Genomic DNA, 25,572 nt, shown 5'->3' on the forward strand with positions numbered 1-25,572 from the left:
ATTTGTGGTCTATATACACATTAAACCAGCACCAACATTTCCCCATTTAAAATCAAAATTTGAGAAAAATGGTTGATCTCTAACAGAACAGCCAAAACTCATAGGGTCATGACTACTGAACAAAGTTTGAAACCTCTTTCAGCAATTTTTTCCATAGAAGGTTTTCTATAGTATGGTTTGACTTTGAATGACCAATAGGGGTCAGCATTAAAAGGAGGTTATCAATCAAGATCTGCTCTTTTGACACCTGAAATTACACTTCAAAAAGTAGCAAGGCAATCTCCACTCTCTCTACTAACAATTCGTACTGGCTGAAAATGGTAACAGTGGACTATAACCAAGGCATAAACTAGATTTGTGTGGATTATGTAAAACAGCAGCTTATAAAAATGAAGGACTTCACTGATGAGCTAATCTGATAAAGGTTTTTAATGAACCAGCTATTACAAGACACATCCTTAGCAACATTGTGAGATCTATTTTACCAATTTCACTAAAACGACTAATTCATGAAGAAAGAAATCCTCCGTCCACAGGCAGAGTCACTCCATTAATCATTGCACTTCTATCACTGAGGAGGAAAATTATTGTATTCACCACATCTTCTTCTTCTACAAAAAAATTAAAATTTAAAAAAACTTAAATATGGTAAAGAATCCAGAACATTTGTAGTTAATATAAAATGAAAATGATAAAACACAAAACTGGTGCCAGATATTTCCATACAAACAAAAAAAAAGGCAGAATGAGCAGATGAGGAGCTGATATTTGGCCCCTGTTGAGGAACAAAGTAACTATGGTGTAGCAGAAATGGCAAACAGCCAGAGGGAAAACCATCCTGACCCCTTCCCAACATATGGGTTGGTGGTGGAAACGTGCCATTTCACTTCAATGCGCGCACACACACACCCCTGTTTTAAAAAAACACTATGCATGAAATTTTATAAAACATTCAATAGCTGAATATTCCCCTCTGTATAGGTATTAAGGCAATAAAAGGGACAGACTTTTGCTCATCATCTGCGAGTGAAATACAAACTTCCTTTCTAGGATCAGTGAAACGTCAGGAATTGGTCTGGCAGAAAATATTTCCACAAAAGGGAACATTCTATTGAGATTCAATGGCTGCAGATCCAAGATTGTTCATTTTAGTGTAGATTATGTATGTTTTCAGATGGACTTTTTTAAAAAAAAAACAAACAGTCACCTGCCTGTTGGCATTATGTTCATGTTAGTTCAATAAATTCCAATACCTTTATAAAAAGAAATGAAATACAGGTTGATACTTTAAAAATATATGCAGCAAGGCTACTTTTATGGTAATGAAATAGTAAGAGTGGCAACATGAAAGTCAATAAACAACTAAGTACAAAATATATAATAAAATAGTTATGCAGCAGAATGGCAGCTGTGGACAAAGGTTATATCATTATAGTCAATTAATGAAAAGTGTGGCTCCCCACCCCCATTGTTGAGAGAAATCCAGAAGTACTTGCTCATTCACCTGCAAACCTATGCAATGGGATACGAGACAACATTCCTGCTGCTTTTTCTGGGTCACTCCATCCAATCCGACCCATTGCAGTCATCACTACGGTGGGATTTATTGCATTTGTTCGGATCTGAGAAAGCAAACAGGGAAAAAAAAAGTTATTGAACGTTGTGCTTATTTTGAGTCAAAGGCAGTCAAAATACTTCTGGATTTCTTATCTTATTGGAATTCTAGAAACCAGTTTACATTGCGGTTACAGAAGACGGACTAGCCAGAGAGGAGAACTAAATCAATTCAGCATGTTATATTAAAAAAAGTGAAAAATTACTGCAATTTACTAATTTCTCATACTATATTAAAACACAAATTGTTTCTCACTTCAGGAAGAGGCTGTTGAGCACCCTCTTGTGGGCAAGTGTAAAATTGTTACATATCTAAAAGTAGATGTACAGTATTTGATTAGAAATATTAACAAAGCATCAGGTGCTTTTGAAGAATCAACAGGAGTACTGAAATAATAAGTAGTTTGAATGAACCAGTTCCCAATCTGAACTGTGGGCACTGATACTTAGAATGTGCGCTACCACAGACAAATAGAAGTCAAGAATCAAGTTTAACTTCATACAATTTTTTGTCTCAAGTACCATACTAGCTCGATAGCCTACAACATTCAGCCATGCCCAGTTGAACTCTACAGATACCTTTTCCATGATCAGAGGACATGATTTTGATGGTTTTAGGCACAAAGACATACAATTTGATGCTTCGGCTTTCAGTAACTAAAAGAAATCAGTAACGTTCAAGAAAACAAACATGTTCACTCGTTCGCAAGATAGAGAACACTGGCTTCTGGAATTCTCCCAAAGTCAAAATTGCATCTGAAAGTAATCTTTTAAGAAAAAAAATCTTAAAACAAAAAGCAAAACACTTGCAGTGTGAGATGCTAACATTTTGTTGTGGGTGCAGTTTAAAAGCTTTAAGAAAGCAACTCTTCTTAAAGAGCAAAACATCTTAAAAAGCACTTTCAAAGAAGTGTATGAAGTGAAATTGTTTTATATTCATGTTGTGATACGACACTACATTACTTTAACTCCTGCTAACATTAATACCCAAAAGTGTTGGAGATGCTGAATCTATACATTAGTAAACCTGCTGCAACAATGGTACTCATTGGGAATTAAAAGCTTTCTGCATCTTAAGCAGACTAGAACTATATTTAGGACATGAAACACTTGCTATTTGCAGAATTGTGGGGCCAGTATTAATCAATAGGGAAATTTGAATAACAATTTACATTGTACTTTAGCAAGGTGAAAAAAGTTTTAGCAGCAAAAATATAGCATTTCTAAATCAGTTTATTATTTCACACTTTGTAGTTGATCTTTTCAGTATAAATTAGATGAAAAAGTCCTACAAATATTTATTGAATACCAGCTGAGACTAGGAGATAGGAAAAGCAGTTTTGTAGCAATCAGGTTTTTCCAGCACTGTCCGTGAAATGCAGTTTATCTGCTGCTGATATTATTAAAGGACTCACTCCTCATCTCCCATTCAGAATGTCCCCCGTATTGTTAGACTTCTGTTGAATGCACTGGACAACTGCCACCTCTATCCTTTGACCACTGAATATTGCTCCAATAGAGAAGGTACAAAATCAAGCTGATCAATAAAAAAAAAAGATCAGACTGAAGGTCAATGCTGTTAAGACGTTCTATTGTATGAAAAGACATGGACAAAAAACCCTTTTTGGAAGGCTAAACTATGGAATCTAAAAAGTCAGCTAGTAGTTTGCATCTGTCAATGCCTACCTTGTGTGGTCCCAACTCAAGTGCCATCACTTTTGTTAACATGTCCACAGCTCCTTTTGAGGCACCTTTAAAACCAGCAAGGGCAAAAAAATACATTTAAAGAGGCAACTCATTCTCCTAAGGGAATCTTTCGTTAAAACATGCCACTAATATACAATTAATAATTGATATAGTGTGTTGAGGCAGTGCACATCAGCCAAGATGTCCTTCAGAGGATTTTATTCAGCGTGTATATACACATACAGGATCAGTTGTTTTTCAGAGAGGGGGTGGGATGAGAAGAGAGAGCTGAGTGGTGGTCAGTTAACCATAGAACACTATGTTTAACCACTAAAATTCAAAAAATGAGGTCCCTTACTATTGAATGCACTTTAGAAGTTAACTATTAAAACTCTGGACTTCAGTGGAGGAAGCAATGGTTGTCTCATTAAAAAAGAAAATCAGAACAAAAAAAGTACAAACATTATTTCTTCAGATTAAGTAAATATGCAGAGACTTACTGGCTTCATTACAACAATTCTTACACCCTTTGAAACACTTATTTACTGAGGCAAGGGGAGGGAAAGAGGAGAAAAGATGTCAACACCAGCTTCAAGAAAATTAAATTGCAGGCAGGTATAAAAAGAGTTAATTAAATCAAGCTGCATTTATTGATCTGAAAGTAAGGTTTTCAATTAAGTAGCTATTGGAAAAGCAGCTGCCAATTCATTAAACTCAGTCACACACACTTTGATTAAATCCTCTGTCATTTCAAGTGTCAGCTTGCCTCATTTGGTAGCATTCACAATCCCATAAAGGAACTTCTGCAATCAAGTCCCATTCAAAGACAAGTACAATATCAAGGCAGATGCAACACAAGAGTACCCTTGCCACTGAGGCATTTATTTCAACAGACAAAAAGAGAGAGAGAGAGATCACAAGCATTTCACAAACTAAACAAGGAAGCATAGAAAAAAAGCTCACTTTCCCCAAAAAAATTTTAAAGAGGAAGCAGGCAGTTCCCCAGAGTAGTGGGAAATTAAAGCATTCACAGCTAGTGTAAAATACAATGGTGGCATGGGATTTTGATGTTTCAAAAAAGTCAAGTGGGGAACCAGTCTTTGGTTTGGAGTATGAATTGTCTGCCAAATTGAACCTCCAAGTTCCACTATTTAAAAAATAAGTTTATTCCTTAACTCTCAAAGTGAACAATAAACAACAACTATTCGTTATTCAAGTCCCTCTTTCTCTTAACTGCTTAATATCTGCCTCCAATTATACTGTTCCAATAAAACACTTATTAAAATTATAGACTTAATTATAGAGTTAATTTCAAAACCATACAACAGCTATCATTTCCAGTGTCTTTCTTCTTCCAGCTAAAGATCTCTCTGGGGGGTCATTGTCTGTCTTTTACTGTGCATGTTTCATATGGAAAAGGCACCTTTGATAGAGTGCGTTTCAATCTTTTTTGGGTCTCTCTCGATGCTAATTGCTCTTTGATTTTCAAAATGCCTGCTTTTTTTTAAAAATATCCCCAACATTGGATCATCTCATTGTATTTATTAGTTTGGTTTGATGTTGGCAAAACAATGGGGCATAACTTAAACTAATTGGTTAAATTTGGATTGTCAAAACAGCAACCAATATCCATTTCACAGCCAAATGTTACTTAGTTTCAATTTTACAGTATACTCCAAGACTTACCTAGTCATGACTCAGGTGTTGTGAGCTCAGTGCAGAGCAGCATTCACTCTCTTAAAAGTACAGTACATGCCTTAAACTTCATAACACAAACATGCACTGGAGATTTTTCCTAATAAAAAGTTCAGACTCATTACAAAAGAAGAGTTTGGCAATATCCCAAGATGTGCATCTGCATAAACTGCCACAAATTATAACTTATTGTACTGCCAATTTCAAAATAACGCACTAAAAGATTCAGCTCAGAAAGAGACAGGTAAAGCAAGGGATGGCACTCACAGTATACAGCATGATCTCTCAAAGCACACTTGGATGCCTGGCTGGAGATGTTCACAATAGAACCACCTTCTCCACGACACATCATCCCCTTTGCAATTATCTTTTGAAAACAAAGAGAAAACTTCAACTACCTCGGAAAACTCTGATAGTGCTGAAGTAGCAATCTGCAGAAGTCGTGCAGAAATTTGAGGTGTTAGGAGACATGGAGTGCAGATGGTATAGTATCATTGAATAAAATATGCTACACAGTGGCGTCATAGCAATTAGGTTTATCCTGGGGACTCCCTGGTCACTCATGGCTTATAATGAGACAAGACATGCAAAGTAGGGTCCCTCCCATCACCTAGCCAGCCTGCACAGCTCAAAACAGTTTCAAAAGCAAGAATTTGCAGCATATCTTCAGCTTGGTTAGAGAAGATTCACTTCATTTCTAAATAGAGGCCAAAGTTAGCTCAAGGTGCAAAAAGGATACACCTGGAAAATGCAAGGTTAGCGTGCAGGTGCAGCTGGCAGATAGGAAATCAAATGCAATGTTAACATTCATTTCAAGATTAGATTACTTACAGTTGGCAACACGGTGGCTAGCACTGCTGCCTCACAGCGCCGGAGACCCAGGTTCAATTCCCGACTCAGGAGACTGACCGTGTGGAGTTTGCACATTTTCCCCATGTCTGCGCGGGTTTCCTCCAAGTGCTCTACTTTCCTCCCACAGTCTAAAGATGTGCAGGTTAGGTGCATTGGCCATGCTAAATTGCCCATAGTGTTGGGTAAATGTAGGGGAATGGGTGGGTTGCGCTTCGGCGGGTCGGTGTGGACTTGTTGGGCCGAAGGGCCTGTTTCCACACTAAGTAATCTAATCTAGAAAAACCTAACCTTCAAGAGGTCTCAAATACAAGGGCAGAGATGTAATGCTAAGGCTGGGCAAGACTCTGGTCAGACCACATTTGGAGTATTTTAGTTACAAGGAGAAGGCAGGAGAATAGGAGTTGAAAAACATAGTTGCCATGAATGAATGGTGGAGCAGACTTGATGGGCCAAGTGGCTTAATTCTAGAGTCAGATGTGCAGCACAGAAACAAACCCTTCAGTTCAAAGTGTCCATGCCAACCAGATATCCCAATCCAATCTAGTTCCACCTGCCAGCACCTGGCCCTTAACCCTCCAAACCCTTCCTATTCATATACCCGTCCAGATGTCTTTTAAATGTTGCAATCATACCAGCCTCCACCACTTCCCCCAGCAGCTCATTCTACACATGTATCACCCTCTGAGAAAAAGTTGCCCCTTAGATCTCTTTTATATCTTTCCCCTCTCACCCTAAACCTATGCTTTCTGGTTCTGGACTTCCCCACCCCAGGGAAAAGACTTTGTCTATTTATCCTATCCATGCCCCTCATCATTTAGTAAACCTCTGAGGTCACCCCTCAGCCTCCGACGCTCCAGGGAAAACAGTCCCAGCCTATTCAACCTCTCCCTATCGCTCAAATCCTCCAACCCTGGCAACATCCTTGCAAATCTTTTCTGAACCCTTTCAATCTCTAAGTTTCACAACATCTTTCCTATGTCTTTCATCAAGATTTTGAGTAACATTAATTCAGAGATAAGATGATCTTAGTTTATCTCTGCTGCAGCAACTAGTAGGAAGAAAAAAAAACCCTAAATGAACTGCAGTTTCTGCAAATCAGAGACAGAAACAGACATTGCTGGAAAAGTTCAGCAAGTCTGATTTCTGTCGACAGATACTGCCAGAGTTAATGTTTCAGATCGAGTGACTCTAAGGGTCCATTCTGAGGAAGGGTCACTCAACCCAAAACATTAACTCTTGATTTCTCTCCAAACATGTTGCCAGACCTGCTGAGCTTTTCCAACAATTTGTGTTTTCATTGCAGCAACAGTCAAAAAAATTAGTTTAGCTTCTCAACTCTGGCTGGGATTTAGTAACACTTGTGTTAAAGTGGTTTAGATAAAGACAGAATGAGGCTTTACTGAAGCCCTGCAGAGAATTCCCTGATACCCACTGTTCAAGTACACACAAGGAATGGTCCTAATCCTGGACATCAGGCAGCACCCACAGCCTATGGCATCACAGTCCAGTAAAGCCAACAAAGATAAAGCCGGAGTCATAGTTGCAAACCACAGAAAACGGACCCTTCGGGCCAACACATTCACACCCACCAAGTTTCCAAACTAAATTAGACACTTGTCTGCATTCGGTCCATATCCCTCAAAACATGCTTTGCAAGGCCAAGAAATAGTGTTCTATGATAAGTTATTCATTTAGAGAATGTGGTGATTGAGGGTTCTGCAGGTCATTTAAGAAATTGCAGTTTTGCAAAGTTTTCTACTCTTTACAAAAAGGGCAGAAAACCATGGGCTTCAATTTCTTAAATGTGTCCTATTGGAAGATAAGGCACTTCATTAACAAAAAAAAAGTCAATATTCTTTTGGAAGTTAATATGCATATCATCTATTCCTCATTGCAGGCGTCTACATCGGTGTACTAAAGACTGAGCAAAATGTTTGGGGTGACACTATTGGACTCAAATGATTGCAGTGGGACAGTGTTAAAGCAACAATGAACAGCTGACTAGTAAAGTATAATTTACCCAAGATTCAAAACCCTGCTTACTTAACAGGCAAGTCTAGCTAGTTCTCTGTTGGAAATCTCAATGGAAAGTGTTATACGCAGGTCCTGTTGCAACTTGAGGCACATGCTCCACAATAGCATTTCAGCCCATTCTAAATCTCTGGCATCATCCTCAACATAAGCACAAACTTTTAGCTGCCTATTCCCTACTACCTTAACCAGAGGGATACTTTGTTTTTAAACACATTGCATATTTTCAATTGGCTCTTTTTGCAAGAGAATTGACACCTTTAAATAAAAACGGAATCCAGTCCTCGAAATCTTACCTGTGCAACATGCATTAGCGCTTTCACATTAACATCAAACACTCTGAAAATCAGATACAGAAAGGATAAAGTTAATAGAATGGTTCTAAAATTAGAAACAGGTTAGCTGATAGTTTTATCCTTCTGCAATAGGCTCCCCAGCTCAGTAGAGATTGCCCAGTTCACAATCCCTGGTGTTGGATCAGAATTTTGGATGTCAACAGGCTTCATCCAATAACCTTATCAAACACCTTGCTAAAGTCATTTAGACAGCATGGATACCAATGCTTTCAGGATGCAAGTTTCCATTGCAGCCTCTGGACCTCTACATCCAGATGTTCCAGTCAACTCTGGAAGAACTGAATGCCTTGCCGGCCCTTGTTCTTCACATCCATCAATAGAACTGGCTCCCTGCAACCGGTCCAAACACCAGCATCATTTACCCACACACCAAGGAATGAAATACAAAGAATACTCCCTGTAAGAATACCAATCACTTTCTGTTCATGTGCCACATGTTTCACTCATAACGATCATTTGAGTTTTGGAACAAAGCTCTTGCATCTACCTTCACTTAAGCAGATGCCTCAGCTGCCTCCTTTCTTGCCCACAAGAACTGAAAGCATCGAATGCTCAAAAGAGAAAGATGTTGGGCATCCTCCTCTCTGCTGATGACTGATTCAACATCTTGAGCCAATAGTGACTTTTACACACCCAGAGCTGGATTCTGGAGTGATTACCCTTGGTTCAATATTCTCTTTTTTCCCCTTCTTCTCATAACAAGACACTTCTCAGACACAAGAGAGAAATTCTGCATATTGTATAGCCAGTTGGAAAGCTTTAACATTTGGCCAACTGAGATAATACAAACCCAGTGAAACAATCCATAGGGACATTGAAACAACTCTCAGATAGGCACATAGATTATAGCAAATGAAGAATGTGTAGGTTGGCTTGACCTTATAGTAGGGTAAAAGGTCAACAGAGGGCCAAAGGGCCAGTACTGTGCTGCACTGTTCTATGTTCTAATCAAGTTGTCCCTTTCACCCATTTTACCTTCCAGGTGTAATTTCACCTGTGCCCCGTTTTTAATTTTAGCAGTTGGCCAACAACCAATACGTACATATTTTGTTTAGTGTCGTCGAGACTATCTACAGTCTATGCCTCAAAAAAAAACTCCACTGCTGCTCAAGAACACAGAAGTAATCACCAAGGACAGTGAGGCAGTTAGGGCCATCCATCTTTCAAAACAAGAACAAAAAAAAGACAGTTTCGACAACAGCAACTACAAAAGGAATTTCCTTGCCATCAGCATTCACAAGAATTCTCCTCAAAACATCATCTCCTGGTGAATGAAGAGCTTCTTCAGAAGTCTCAATACAGCTTCTTTTCTAGGGGGCAAAAGGGAAATGATATTACCTTCACAGCAACTTAAGGAGCTACATCAAACCTCATAAGTGGCTTTTTTTGGACTTCAAAGACCTTGAACATAGTCAATTATAGGAGATTATGGAATGTCCTCCTCCATTTCAGTGCCAAACTCTGGAGGCAGCTGTCTACCACCTGCTCCAGGATAACATACAAGGCCATTGATGGATACTAGACCCAATTCTGGGTGAAGTGAAGCAGTGTCATTGCACTAACACACTTCTTAATCTTCCTTTTTGCAAAGATGCAGCTCACCCTCAGAGGTTGGAAGCAGAAGAAAAACCTTCAAAGAACACCCTCAAAAGTTTTCTCCAAAGAAAAATGCAACATCAGACACCTGGGACGCCCTAGCTCAAGGCAGTCTGAAAACTCACCACTGCATGACAAGCTGAAAGCAAATATTGACAGAAAAAGGTGCACTGCCAAGCAGGACATCTTTCTCTCCCAAGTCTCTATCACCTGCTCACCTAGGTGAGCGAGACTGGAGGTCATGCATGAGACTCTTCAGTCATCTAGGAAGAAGGCATCCTCAACTACAGGGACTGCCCAAGCGGAGCAACCTGAAATGAAAGCTACCCTGGCCCCACAATTCTAACCACTCCAAGCATGGCCTGCCTTTCCAATGTACCCTATCAATTTCTTCTGCCTGTAATTACTTGCAGCTTTTTGCTGAAATTTAAATTGACATCCTCTTCCTTAGTAAACAAAGTATTCCAGCCTTGTCCTTCATCTGTAAGCAAATCACTTCTGTTTTTAAAAGCAGCTCCGAACGGACTATTACCCACAAACTATTTACATGCTGGTAGAGAAAGGTTTTGTTTAAAAATATATATGTTAACTGCCATTCTTTTCAGGATCACTACGTTGGACCTCATTTTGCCTTCATGGGCTATTTGGTATTGTTCATGCTCAAACTCGCCAGGCAACATCATATTCGATGCGCCTCATCACTCAAGGTGACTTGAGTTTGCTTCCCTAATCTAAATTGCCCATGGGTCCAAGGACATGTGGGTTAGGTGGCTTAGCCAAGAGAAATGTACAGTTACAAGGATAGGGTGGGCTGGGAGGGGTTTGGCAGGTTCCTCTTCGGGCAGGCAATGCAGACTTGATGAACTGAATGGCTTGCTTCCACACTGTAGGGATTATATGATTCTTTGTTCCCTTGAAGTGTATCTAAAATATCTCCTTCAAACATCACTTTTCCTTAGTTTTACCAGTCAACCTCTGCTTCCATTGTACTCGTATATTGGATCGCTCATCACATTTAAAAGTGCACAGGAAGGGGACGAACTTCAATTATTCCTTGTTCTTCCTCTTAAGTAAAATCAAAAGCTTCTTACACAATGATCAATGATGATGACAGAAGTATTGCCCTACAAGTGCTTTGACCATGCAGCATACTTCTTTCATCACATCCAGATCCCACAATGCTCTCTTTAGTTGGACCAAAAAAAAAGTCCTCCTGAGCATATTTCACAACTTCCTTCCCCTCCTCCCATTAACATTATCTAAATCTTAGAGTATAAGTCCCTCCAATATTATCACTATAGACCTAGTGCAGTTGAGAGTTCCCAGTAGATTTTTTCCTCCTACTTTTCAGAATTTGGAGGCCTGTAAAATACTCGCAAATAGCATGATTTGCGGTCTTTACTTTTCAACTAACCAAACGTATTGTTTCTCTTTCCAATACTAATTCATTGCCACATTGCACAGTGGAGGCCAGGACATTAAATGACTTCAGGGCAGGGATTGATTAATTCCTTGCGAGATCAAGAATTTAAGGAATATGGGGAGGGTGCAGGTAAGTGGAGGTGAAATACCCATCAGCCATGATTAAATGGCTGAGTGGACTCGATGGGCCGAATGGTCTTACTTCCACTCCTATGTCTTATGGTCTTAAGACTAGTGTCCTCCTGAGAGAGAAAACAAAATCAGTATTACAACCCCACCTCTATATTACTGAATAGAGATGTTTAGCCAGTTCCTTCTCATTTAAAATCATATGTTCCTCCATGGATATTAATGCTCAAACATATCTTAAAGAGTTCTACACCTTGTAAACAAAAAAGAGTCTTAAAAGTTATTACAAAGAGGCAATTCATAAAAAAAACTCAGGTTTTGCTCATAATGAGCATATTGCTTTTGTTTTCTTAATTGGGTTCAAATTCACCACTGAGAGCATCTGCTCTCACTATGGAACCTTTTATTGAACAAGTAAGGAAATACAAGGCCACCTATTTAAGTAATTTAGGTAAATGCACGCACAGCTTTAATGCAAGAATTCCCAAGACAATTTAAAAATGCATACTAGGTTTTTGCTTAATTGCAAGGGTAAAATGGACAAGTATTGCTCCTAAGCAAAAGAAAACTCAGTCAAATTTTTACAATATCTTTACATACTTATCAAATGCATCCTCTGTGACACTTAGGAAGGGCTGCAAAACGGCAACTGCAGCATTGTTCACTAAGAGGTCTATGCGGCCTACATCCTTCAGAGCATTTTCGGTGGCTTCCCAATTACTGATGTCCACACAAATAGTCAACATCTTTGGGCACTGAAAGGTTAAAAAAATCCTCATTATGTATGGGTAAGCTCATTTAGGAGATTCACTGAAGAGAGATTAAAGTGGTTAATCATCTACAGAATAAAAACCAGTACAAAATTGATTTAACTAAACAAATCAAATTCTAGAAATCTTAAGGTCAGGTAAGATCAGTTGAGTGATCCATTCAACAAAGGATCTTGATCTGAAATGTTAACTTGGTTTTCTTCTTTACAGATTCTGCCTGATCCATTTCATACTTGAGAAATTTCTGTTATTTTTATTTCTGGCATCTGCCGAACTGTACTTCCAGTTAACTTCAATACTTTAAAAGAACACTAAAAAGTGAAGACATGATAATCTAACTTGAAGATCTAACATGAAGAATGATTTTGTCCAGCAGTACTGGAAACCTGTTCATGTTGGAAAATCCGTGCCATGTCTTTACCGCACATTTTTACATACCTCCTGAACAAGGCTATCCAAATCAGATTGTGTCCTGCTTAACGCAATAACTTCTGCACCACATTCTAGTAGAGCCTTAGCAGTGGCTCTTCCAATGCCTGTAACAAAAACATTAGCAGCGCAAAATAAAGAACAAGAAAATTTTGGATCTAATCCCCAACACACACCTCATCCTTCATCCCACACCACCACAATCTTCATCACTACCCGACCCATTCCCCAGGATTATAATCACAGACCAGATGATCATTTAACCCAAACATTACCTAATTTCTGCTGAAATTGTTGTACTGAAAGTCACAGCTGCAGACCACATTGTTAGAGTCAGATAACTTTTTCAAAAAAAATGCTGGCATTGAATGTTTGATAGGTTAAAAAGTATGCTACCAACCAATTTTGTTATTAATTATTCTATTCCACTAAATAATAAAATTCTCCTACACAACAGATTGGAACATCCTTGTACAATACAGCACTACAGACAGACAATATCCTCCTTTCCAACCTCACCCAAAAGAAAGGTTTATGGAATTAAAACTAGAACCCAGACCCAGTGTCCAAAAGGGCTGGTGGAACTCTACTTTCAGCTTCAAAAACAAAAAAAGCAGAGAGATGACAGTGCATGAAATTTTTGAAAAGCACATTATTTTAAAATGCTCAACTTAACTATTGGCACAAGAAACATGGATATTCAACAGTAAATGCAGTTTCAGGATTAATAAAGAAATCCTTCACAAAAAGAACAATTATATAGTGGAATCCACTCCTGGATTGATATGTGGGGACAAAACTATTGGAAAATTTAACTGAACTCTGCAGGAAGGACACACTACAATTTTTATGAATGCAAGATTTAAGGTCAGAAATATACCTCATTAGTCAAACAACTTTGGGGGGGTGGGGGGGAAAGAAGAGAAGAAATGATAATTCAGTTTGAACTTGTTGACTAAAGTTCACAGCTTAACCAGAATGCTTATTTCTGGTAATATTTTACTTGGGAGCAGAATCCTGCTAATGGCAGTAATTCTGGGTTTAAAAGGTCTTGCAGTATCAGGGCACAAGTCAGCCTATTTGAGGTGGGGAAGAGGTTATTCAAGAGTGAAAAGTGGTATTGTCAGAAGTGACAGTTTTTTTTAAAAGGAAATAACTGAGTTTATCAAGGTGATGAAGAGGAGGCACAGAGGGCAGGCACATCCATACCTGCAAGCCTCAGCTGTATTAGCTGAAAGGCCTTCCTTTACTAAAAGGTGGCTATTAAAGTATCAACTTCTTACCTACAGTAAAAGGTCACAAAACCTGACCCCCAAGAAACACACACAGTGTAAGTAGCCAAAAGCTATTCCCAAGGAGCACCACGAGGAGTGCAGTGAGTGACAGACAAAATAGTTGTAAAATATTCTGGAGTTTGGGGTCAAGGTTGTTACACACAGCAACCAACGGCGAAGCGATTAAAATCATGAATATTCAACAGGCCACAATAAGGAGGTGAGGTTACACAAACAGCACAACAGATTCCAACAGTGCTCCCCCAAGTTTCCTTTGTTTTGAAAAGTTAGCGTATTAGTGAGGGCGTCTCTGCTAAGCAGGGAAAAAAAGAAAATAGTTATTGCGTTTTAACGGATTCAGTGCAGGTTAGTTTGAGAAGGAGAGGGGCAGCTCAGAGTCCACCAGGGGACTGCACTGTTGCAGCAGAGGGCCGACACCCCGCTCCTTACCTTTCCCAGCGCCCGTAACCAGCGCTCGTTTATGGGCGAGAGTCTGCTCCATCCTCCAAGGGTGCAGCTCAGAGGGGAACGCTGACTTAGTGAGTGAACCTCTCTACCCGTACGGTCACGGGGAAACCAGGGTAAACTCCCTCTTTTACCAACACTGAATGCTCCAGCTGACTCCGCCACTTGGTGTAGACTCTGCAGCGATTTACGCTCAGATTGGTTCAAACTGAACCATCCGTACCTCCCCCTTTTCACAAGCACCACCCATTGCTTCTCAAGACTGCCTTATGCCACTTGTGCAATTATCATTGAATCCCTGCAACGTGGTAGCACGCAATTCGGCCCATCGGGTTCATACCGACCCTTTGAAATAGCAACCCTCCCCGACCCACACTCCTACCCCTACCTCTATGACCCTTCATTTCCCAAGGCTAACCCACCTGCATATCCCTGAACAATATGGGGCAATTTCCCATCGCCAATCCACCTAACCTGCACATCTTTGGACTGTGGGAGGAAACCCACACAGTCACCCGAGGGTGAAATTGAAACTGGATCCCTGGCGTTGTGAGGCAGCATGCTAATCAATGAGCCACTATGGCACCCTGAAATGACATTTTTTTCTTTAAATATTTTCTCCCCTTTTGTAAAACCTTTGAATCATTTTGACCCCCAAGGCAAGTTCATAAATAAAACCATAAGAAGTAGGAGGAGGCCATTCAGCCTATCTTGCCTGTTCCACCATTCAAAGGTATCATTCAAGTCCTTCTTTATTCCATATTATAAGTCTGCTATAGCTCAGTCAGTAGCACGCCAGCCTGTCAGAAGGCTGTGGGTTCAGGTCCCACAGCACAAACTAAAACTGACACCCTCAGTGCACTGCTAAGGGAGTGTGGCACTGTCAGAGGTACCATCCAGTTGATTGTGATGTTCTGTTGAGGCCCTGTCTGATACCATGGCACCATTTCAATGATGTCTTCCCTGGCAAATTTCATACCTCAATCCAAATCCAGTTTGATCAGGTTCATTATATTGCTGTTTGTGGGAGCTTGTTTTGTACAAATTAGCTGTTTTGTCTTCAACATTACAATGATGATTGCACTACAAAAAGTATACTATACGAACTAAAGCATTTTGCAAAGTCCCAAGGGTTTTATTTAACTGCGGGTACTTTACCTCAAAAACTTGTCAATCAGCCCAATAGATGCAAGGTGACATTTATGTTCCAGACTAGCTTCTTCTGCTAATTGTAATCTTCAGCTAACCCCACCAATATACTCCTCTCTCCCTTGTATTTATGTATATTACAAATGTACTTTTCCTTCTTGTTGCCACTATATTTACGGCTGAAAATGTGTTGCTGGTTAAAGCACAGCAGGTTAGGTAGCATCCAAGGAATAGGAAATTCGACGTTTCGGGCATAAGCCACTATATTTACTTCATTGCTACTGATTGAAATTCCAGCAGCACCTCCTATCACACCAACCATCCCATTCCCCAACCATGCACATGTCACTAAACACCCAAACAGATTCATTCATGGAGAACATAGTTAAATATAAAGTTTAATTCCCATAAAGTACAAGCGCAACTAGATAAAATAATAATAAAAAGCTCAGTAGGATACAGGTGCAGAATATGGGAATTAAAAAAAAGACAAACTTGTGAAAAGAAAATTGTTTAGGCCACAGTTACTGTCTGAAGTTTGGGTGCCCTATTCTAAAAAATACTGTATGAGCCATAACGAGTAGAATAGCATTAATGCTACAGAATGATTGCAATGTTGGGAAAATGAATCTATGAAGAGAAAAAAAAGTTTTAATTTTAGTTGCAGTAATCTTCATTCTATGTTGTATTAAAAATGTCTGTGCCCTCATTCATCCTATCCATTTCAGATTGGCCTGAGGAATCAGATGCAAGATGTCATACTCACTTGAAATCTCCCATTAAAAGGTAACGTTGAGGTTTAACTAAATATGACAAAGAAAGTGAGAAGTGTTTAAATGTAATCATTTAATTAGATTTCTCACCTTTTAACAAGTGTCTACATTTTAATTAAGCAAACTATTGGCAATCATCATTCCAAACCAGCCTCATATAAGCTTACTACAATTTGCATTATTTTCATTTATAAACAATGCAGGTGAATAAAAGAAGTCTCCGGTTTTAAAGAATCTGAGTTGTTATATTCTTGGCATTTAAAAGTAACTTTGGCTTCTCCAGCTGAATGTAAACATACATGTTTCTAACATAGCATTTTCACATATAGATATAACACTGTTTATTAGTAAGCATTTCTACAATCTCAGAGTATTTTTCATTTTTTGTAACAGTATTGCACATTCTTAGTTGAAATATTGCTAAGGTCCATCCATGTCCAATGCATGTGCTTTTCCAGGATTGATCTTTTTATATGCTCACCATCCTGGAGAGCAGTTGTTCAATTCAGTCCCATGGTCAGTTCTTCTGATAGTGATTATACCACAATGTTCAGCATGAACAGTAACTACTTCATTCCACGATCTGCACACTAAATCAATTACCTCTGCCCTAAAGTCCATTGGAATGAGCTGTTCAATCTCAGCAGGTTCTTTGAGTTCTATTGAAACTGTTGATCAATTAAAGTTAACTTGAATTATAGGTGTAAAAAAAAAATTACATTTGTTTATCATGAAAGGATCGAACTCCTTGTCAGAAATGCATACACAATTTCAGACTTAACATACAATATTGTTTTTCCAACGAGAGGAGAGACATCATGATGCTCATTGAAAAACTGCAATAGATTAAAAACTTTCAAGATTTACAATATTCTTAGCTATTGCACTCATTATGAGGTGCATTCTAATATTTACAATTGTTATGGATTAAAATATATATAAAAAATTAACTTCTGAAAACATTGATTTTCAGACTGAAAATTTGCTGGTATCCTTCATTAAGCATCTAAAAGGTAAGTGAAATTTCTGCAGAACCTTTGTGGTTTATGTCACAATTCGGTCTATTGGTACCTTGCAACACAGTTCCTGGGGTGACTCACATCACTCAGCATTACTAAACTCCATTAACTCTGATCTGCTGCTACGCTGCTCCAGGAAGTTCTTCGGTAGCATAGAACTGGTACAATAGAGTTTCCACAATTTTCATGGAAGCTCCACCGGTTCTGTCAGGAGACTAAGGAATATGGGGATCCTTATTTCAAACTTCTCTTTTACCACTTTCCACTCTGGATTACATTTATGCTCATGGCCAATATTTGTAAACTTCCCACAAAATTTCAGTCAAAAGTTTGAATTACCTGTGCTAATCAGACTTCTAACAAAATAGATTACAGTGAATTGAATGTTGTTTTTCTGTCCACATACTAATATTTGTCTTCAGTTATAGACATATTTCTTAGCTCACAGTGGAAAAGCCAAGGCCTCAGAATATGAACAATTTTCAGTTGAGAAAAACCAGTGAATTAAGAGCCCAAACCATTAATGAGGTCACTTATACAGTACACAAAACACATTCTTTTATAGTCTCTAAAAAACTTTCTGTATTTGCATTCAGAGTGTTCATTTGAATGTTATGTGCAAACCATTCTAACACATCAATTCCAGTATAATCAAATTTATGGAGCTCTGGACTGTATGTATGCGCTAACAGAAATAGAATTTTCTCTTTATTCTAACTATGCTAGAACTATGCTAGAAGTCAGGAATTTGTGTCCCACTCCCAGATTCGTCCAAATAATCTAAACTGAAACGGAGTTGAGTTTTATATATATTTGTCTGCTACAAATCAAGCAAGAGGTATGTTGGTCTTGCTATCTTGCTATCACTAATTGAATATAGCATACTAGAAGAATTGATAACCAAAATGACCTTTGGCTAATTCCTGCAAAATTAAATCTCCACTAACCCAACCATATACCCTCTGAGCCCAATGACAGGAGGAGTTTTTGATGCAACATATGACTTATGATGTGTTTTTCTTTCAGATACAGCTTTTACTTTGAAGCATCTAAACATTTTTAAATTCAGAAATCATTAAAAACATGCTGGAAGATCCATCAAGGCAGCCCACATTTAGTTCGAGTTACTACTTTGCAAAGTACTATTAAAATAAATAACATAAAATCCTGTCTAGAATAGAATTGTTAACTACTATAAAAAGATCATAGATGACAGGTTTATTGAGGTAAGCCCAATAATGAACCAGTCTACAAAGTTACACTTGTATTAGAGATAAAGGTTTTATATTGGAGATTTTTGTTTGTAAAATTGCACTTTATATTCCTTCTAGACATCCACACCTAGTCAAGCCTGTATATTGACCATCTCAAACCAGAAAGCATGAAATTAATCAATTTAAATGACTTGTCAACTTACTTGGAGTTGAATACAGTAGGCAATTTGGTTCCTAGATATTGTGCAATGGAAATTGATAACATTGCCGAAGTAAAGCAAGTCCTAAAGTATGTTTTAGCCTCTGGCTAACAAGATAACCTTTGGATGAAACATAACCTGACAGAGTTGGGTGAATTATTCAGCACATTAATACAATACTATATAGGTGAGGTGAACATATTTAATGAAGAAGTATTGTTTATAAACATTATTTTACGATGAAATTGTTATTGGAGTAAGAAATCAAAGCATTTCAAATGACTCAGTGGCAAATATCCCAAAATCCTGACATTGTATGGCACAATGAAGCCACAGTGATGTAGTTCTATCAATAATCACCATCTCACAGAGATGTAAATATCAACTGCTAAATTAAAGGGGGAGGCATATCCAGAAGAAAACCCAGAGTTTCATTGTTGACTGTCTAGAACTGGATAACAACCAGCCAACGTAACATTCCGAGAACTGAATTGGTATACATTTATACCAAACGTATAGAGAGGACATTTAGGATGGTACCATCCTAACATCATCCATCAGCATTTGCCAAGGTTCACTGTATACACAGGAAATAAAAGTATTAGAAATGTCGAGTGAGTCAGAGTCTCTGCTTGCATAAAGCCAACTTACCAGTTAAAACAGTAAAGCAGAGAAGGTTAAATTTAGAAGAGGTAACATTAGTACTTTGGCACACAGCACTGACACAATTTAATTGCAGACCCACTTCAGTGAATCCTGTTTTAACAAGCAGACCCAAGATAATGGGTCAGAACATGAATGTCAATTCAAGTCAGACTTGGAATTTTCACTAGGGCTGTTAAAGAGTTGATTGCTGCTTCCTTTTGCAGAATACTTGTAGTTGTTTTACACCCAACAACAAAAAAAGTGATACACAGTTGTGTTGCAATATGCTTTGGAGCATCACAGTCTTATTCTTCCTCATTACCATAAATGTCCTTTCTCACTCACAAAGTTCTTCAAAAAGATTGGAGAAAAGGTTCAGAATAGTTTTCATGATCAGTACCTGTCTTTGACAGGACACCAGGCATCGTGGTAGAGGAGACAATGTATAGACTTGAACCTGCAGGAAAACAAGATGTGAAAATATAATTGAATTCAGGCTATTCTATTTACTTATTTAATAAACTATAAGCAGGAAGGCAGAAGATATGATGAAGCACATACCCAAATGGTTTACAATACTTGTCAGAAGTTCCTTTTGCATTTAACTTTCCATAGTCAGTTGATCGTAATTGTACCTAGCTTCAGATGCGGATTTAGCATCAGCATAACTCCTCATATCTGGGTTCCATTTAATTTTTAAATGATCAAACCAAGCAGGTTTGATGTTATGCAAATGTCAGAGCAGATCACATGAATCTCTCCTTCATTTTGCCTTTTTTTTTAAAAAAAAAGTCTCAGTACCAAAACATTTAAATCAAAGGTTTATAAGGACAAGCCACCAACAAAATTAGACAAGAATACTTTAATGTTAAAATTCATTTTTAAATTATTTCTGAAATGTATTACATTTAAAATATCTAGTTGTGCTACTTTATAGATTCATGGCATTTTTATTTGAGGAGATTGATTTAAATCAATCTGTTCAGACATCTTACAGCATACCTCCGGAGCAGGCGGATCTTGAATCATAGAATTCCCTACTAGTTTGGAAGCAGGCCATTCAACCCATTGAGACCAAACTGACCCACCGAAGAGCTACTCACCCCTCTACCTATCCGTGTATCCCTCATGACTAATCCACCTAACCTACACATCCCTGAATACTACGTGGTTAATCCACCTAAACTGCACATCCTTGGGCTGTGGGAAGAACCTGGAACATCCAGAGGAAACCCACATGGACACAAGGAGAATGTGCAAACTCCACACAGACAGTTGCCCGAGGCTAGAATCGAATCTGGATCCCTGGTGCTGTGAGGCAGCAGCGATAACCACTAAGCCACCATGTCTTGAACCGAGGCCTTTTGGCCCAGAGCTAAAGACACTACCACTGTGCACAGAATCCTTATTTTACTTAAGTATACTTACTGCAAACTTTGAAATCCTATTCTATAAATAGCAGCTGTTATGTACACCATTTGGTTGACTATAAATCATTTGCGGTACTGACAAAAATATGATAGATTTGTCTTTAGGAGGTGAAATTGAAAAGCCAGTCACAATACCTTGAAGGATCATCTGCCAAACTGAAAGGCCCTTGGACTCTCAGTACATTCCGCTTCATTTCTAAACTTCCATAACTTAAGGTGACCTAAAATAATTGCATTTTGTGTTTAGTCAGCATTCAGATATCTAAAAAAACCTATTCATTATCAATATAGCAAGAAGGCACATAATGTAAAATAAATATTTTAAGTCTGAAATACAAAGATCTAGTTAGATAGAAGAACTCTTCAAATTACCCACAATTTGGCTTCACTCCTGAGGATCAAGATTTAAGGCGGGGGACCAGCAAGAATTAACTTGGATAAATGAGAAGGATAGCTGCCAAAATCGAAAACATGGGGCCAAGTTTTCGGGTCTCTGGATCATCAGAGACCAGACATATGGTCAAAAATTCTTAAACAAAAACCTGTGGATGCTGGAAATCAGAAACAACAAATAGAAATCACTGGAAACATTCAGCATCTGTGGAATGAAAGCAGAGCAAAGTGACGTGAAAACAAGTGAATCTGCTTTCTTTCCACAGATGCTGCCAGACCTGCTAAGTTTTTCCAGCAAGTCCTGTTTTTATTTGTGATATGGTCAAAGATGCTAGCTGTCGAAGTCTCGACACACTGGTCTATGTGAGAATGCTCAGGATGTTTCAATGTCTGATGGATATTTCCCTGCTCTTTGGGGCCTTTGTCAGAGACTTTGGACTGTTTTCCAGTACATATCACGGTAGTTACACAAGAAACATTAAATAGATTAAAGCCAAATCATAAACTCGCCAAATCCATCCCAACTACACCACTCCCCCACCACCACCACCAACCCCAAGACAACTATCCTCCAAAAACAATTGAACCCTAACAACTATCTCTGTGCGTTTTACCACTTCAAGAAACTCCAATTAATTGGTTAAATGTGATTCCCTTTAACAAAACTATACTGACTCTGCCCAATTATCTAGAGTTTTTCTAAATGCACAGCCATAACCTCTTTGATGATCAATTCCAACACATTTCCAATGTCAGATGTCAAGCTAAGTGGCAAAAAGTTTCAAGCTTTGTTCTTCCCTCCCTTTCTTGAGTAGAGGGTGCATTGTTCCAGAATAGACGGTATTTTGGAAAATTAACACCAACGTATGCACTAACTCATTCGTCACCTCATTTAAGACACTCGGATGAAGTCCATCTGGACCTAGAGGCTTGTCAGTTTCATGATCCCGTTTGCTTAGTACCTCTTCCCTATTATTAATTCCCCATTCTCTCTTTCTAGAAGGTGTTTGTAGTCTCAGAGGCTGAGGAGTAACCTTAGAGAGATTTATAAAATCATAAGGGGCATGAATAGGGGGGATAACCAAGGTGTTTTTTTTTGAGGGGAGGGGAGTCCAAAACTAGAGGGCATAGGTTTAAGATGAGAGGGGAAAGATTTAAAAAGGACCTGAGGGTCAATTTTCTTTACCAGAGGTTAGTGCATATATAGAATTAGCCTCCAGAAGAAGTGGGGGCAGCAGGTACAATTGCAGCGTTTAAAGTTATTTACTTAGCTTGCTTTATTATGCATCTTATGAGCTTTAATTTGTACACAACATTATAACTTAATAGAAGACACCTTAATCACTTAGCAGAGACTCATCAAACAATTTGCTCCTTTCTATGTAGTAGAAAATGAACCAATTCTAATCAGCTCCAAAGACTGTCTGTCCTGTTTGTTCAGTAATGCTGACTATCTGTCACTAGATCCTCACCTTAAGCAGGTCCTTACACAAATTAGCAGTCATTAAATGGATTATTGTAACTGGAGTTGGCCAATTATCACTGGTCTGGTTGACATAATCCAAAAGGGAGACACTAGCCTTCAAGAAATTAAGAATGTCTATAAAGCTGATTTTTTTTTCCACAACGAGGAATACATATGCTGACGATTCTACAGCGTTTGTGTCACTCTGATGGGCACAACTTTGTCTTGGGATGCTGGTCTAACAATATGCACGAAACTAAGGTCTTCACCATCCTTGGAGGTGTATATTTTTCATTATCCTTATGGACATATGCACGAGGCCATATAAACCAGAAGATCCAAGTTTGATTCCTGGACTGTATCAAGTTACCTGGAAGCAGCAAGAAGTGGTGAAGAGAGGAGTTGGGCAAAAGTGGTCACTATTTTAATACATGAGGAAGAGCAGAAACAATGCAGACTATAACCTGTGACCCCACTTTTTCTGGAAAATGTGAACGCTGGTTAAAGTAAGGACATCATTATCAGTTTGCAAGAAGTTAAATAATCTGTTAACATTGAGAGTTGTAGCTCATGGGGATGACACAATACTATTGATGAGGTAACGGAGTGCTGCTGGTACACACCATTATGCTGCTATCATCATACCACTGTTTGCTTTCCGAGATAATGGAGGGAAAAAAAAAAGTCCAGGTAATTCTGAAAGGCTGACCTGTCTGGGGATAATAGTTGGTGGGATTTGCTGCAGGTTCTCTAGGTGCGAGTGGAACAGATCACTGTGAATCATCTTCACTTCTAGTAGACCTTCGATGATATAGCCAATTGTACAATCATCAGGAAGGCGGATCTTCTCTGCCGTGCTAATAAAGTTTCCAAAACTGTTAAAAATTAAAAAAGTGAAATTTACACAAATGGGATAGACTAAACTGTACATTCTTAAAATAAGAACACCTTTGACTTTGGTGCAGAGGTCATCTGGAATAACACTGACTTTTCATTCTACGCAGCATAGAGAGCTATAAACAGCATAACTAGGAGGATGTAGGGCACAAAGACAAATTAACAAAGAGTAAGGAGGATAACACCATTTCTGAGATATAAAATTTATTTCTGACAAATGAAAGCATCTAGAATTTGAATCAAGAAAAGCAAATAAAGGAAGAAGAGAAACATTAAGAACTAAAGGAGGAAGAGGATTGAAGTAAACAGAAATACTGTGACAAAGTGAAGAGATGGATTGGAAGGATTGAAACAATCCAAGCACATGGAGGTTATAAACTACACTATAGCCCCATATAAAAAAAATCCCTACAGTGAAAAAAATGAAAAGTACAATAGCACTTTAATTGTTATGGTGTAAGTTGAAGTATTAACTTAAAGGAAAATTATGACCAGGATATAATAATACATAAACACTTAAGAGAGAATGTGAAGAGATTGAGAGCTTTCTTATTCCATTTGGATTACTGGAGTGTTCTAATGAATGTAAGATTAGGAATGCAAAGTGGAAAGACAAGTTCTACACAAGGGGTATATCTCCTGGGAGAGGAGTCCACCTATTTAAGATGGTGTCCAAGTGCTTCCATGGAAAAATGGAATATTTGACTGAAGGCATTATATTTCAGAACAGCATTGAAAATAATACCAGTCAAAAAACCCAGACTAGAGAGATTGCTTAGGGCTCCGTTAAAGCTTTGGTTTAGAAAGTCATCCAATTACAGTTCTTTAAGGGAGAAAAGATATTGCACCTATTTCAACCTCAGAGAGAATTGTGCTTTTAAATCAATGTTAGATGTCAGAAGCAGACTATTCTGGCTCTAGGAAGTCTTAGAACACAGAACATAGAACAGCATAGCACAGTACAGACCCTTCAGCCCCCAATTTGTGCCAACCTTTTATCCTACTCTCAGATCAAACTAATCTACATACTCCTATATTTTACTATCATCCATGTGCCTGTACTAAAGTTGCTCAAATCTTCCTAATGTATCTGACACTACTATCACTGCTGGCAGTGCATTCTATGCACCCACCACACTCAAAAGACCTACCTCTGACATCTCCCCTAAAACTTCCTCCAATCACCTTAAAATTATGACCCCTTGTGACAGCCATTTCTGCCCTGGGTGAAAAGTCTCTGAACCACTCTCTGCCTTTCATCATCTTGCATACCTCTATCAAGTCACCTCTTATCCTTCTTCATTCCAATGAGAAAATCCCTAGTTCCCTCAACCTTTCTTCATAAGACATGCCCTCTAGTCCAGGCAGCATCCTGATAAATCTCCTTTGCACCATCTCGAAAGCTTCCACATCCTTCCTATAATGAGGCAACCAGAACTGAACACAATATTCCAAGTGTGGTCTAACCAGGGCTTTATAGAGCTGCAACTTTATAGGCCTCATGGCTCTTAAACTCAAACCCTCAGTAATGAAACCAACACACCATATGCCTTCTTAACAACCCTATCAATGTGAATGGCAACTTTGAGGGATTTATGGATGTGGACCCCAAAATCACTGTTCCTCTACAACTACTAAGAATCCTGCCTTCAAACCTGTACTCTGCATTCAAATTCGACCTTCCCAAATGAATCCCTTCACATTTTTCCAGGTTGAACTCCATTTGCCACTTGTCAGCCCAGCTTTGCATCCTGTCAATGTCCCGTTGCAAATGACAACAGCCCTTCACACTATCCACAACTCCACCAACCTTCGTGTCATCGGCAAACTTACTAACCCATCCTACCACTCCCTCATCCAAGACATTTATAAAAACCGTAAAGAGCAAAGGTCCCAGAACAGATCCCTGCAGAACACCACTGGTCACCAAGTTCTAGGCTGAATACTTTCCATCTTACTACAATTTTCTGTCTAAGGGCCAGACAATTCTGTATCAAGATAGCCAAATTTTCCTGTATCCCATGCCTCCTAATATTCTGAGTAAGCCTATCATGGGGAACCTTATCAA

At 38.7% G+C, this 25,572-nt stretch overlaps 2 protein-coding genes across 3 annotated transcripts in view; both read right to left on the reverse strand.

Moving 5' to 3' along the window:
• Positions 1–411: 411 nt before the first annotated feature.
• dcxr (dicarbonyl/L-xylulose reductase) lies at positions 412–14,510 on the reverse strand. The gene is made up of 8 exons (XM_060844949.1): positions 14,305–14,510; positions 12,590–12,687; positions 11,982–12,136; positions 8,175–8,217; positions 5,263–5,362; positions 3,301–3,365; positions 1,505–1,622; positions 412–611 (listed from the first exon to the last, which is right to left on the reverse strand). Exons 1-8 carry the CDS (start codon positions 14,354–14,356, stop codon positions 508–510), a joined length of 735 nt encoding a protein of 244 aa, XP_060700932.1. The 5' UTR covers positions 14,357–14,510; the 3' UTR covers positions 412–507.
• A 1,784-nt stretch (positions 14,511–16,294) lies between these two features.
• Positions 16,295–25,572, reverse strand: part of rfng (RFNG O-fucosylpeptide 3-beta-N-acetylglucosaminyltransferase) — a 53,359-nt gene continuing 44,081 nt past the window's right edge. Inside the window, exons 6-8 of one of the 2 annotated variants that reach the window (XM_060844947.1) lie at positions 23,317–23,482; positions 20,885–20,970; positions 16,295–19,776 (exon numbers count right to left, since the gene is read on the reverse strand). In XM_060844947.1, the coding sequence (XP_060700930.1) occupies positions 19,713–19,776; positions 20,885–20,970; positions 23,317–23,482 (316 nt within the window). In that variant the 3' untranslated portion in view covers positions 16,295–19,712. The remainder of the gene's footprint in view (positions 19,777–20,884; positions 20,971–23,316; positions 23,483–25,572) is intronic. The other variant, XM_060844948.1, reaches the window with a different exon arrangement.

The sequence above is a fragment of the Hemiscyllium ocellatum genome, chromosome 25 (genome assembly GCF_020745735.1).
Source record: "Hemiscyllium ocellatum isolate sHemOce1 chromosome 25, sHemOce1.pat.X.cur, whole genome shotgun sequence".
NCBI classification, from domain to species: Eukaryota; Metazoa; Chordata; class Chondrichthyes; order Orectolobiformes; family Hemiscylliidae; genus Hemiscyllium; species Hemiscyllium ocellatum.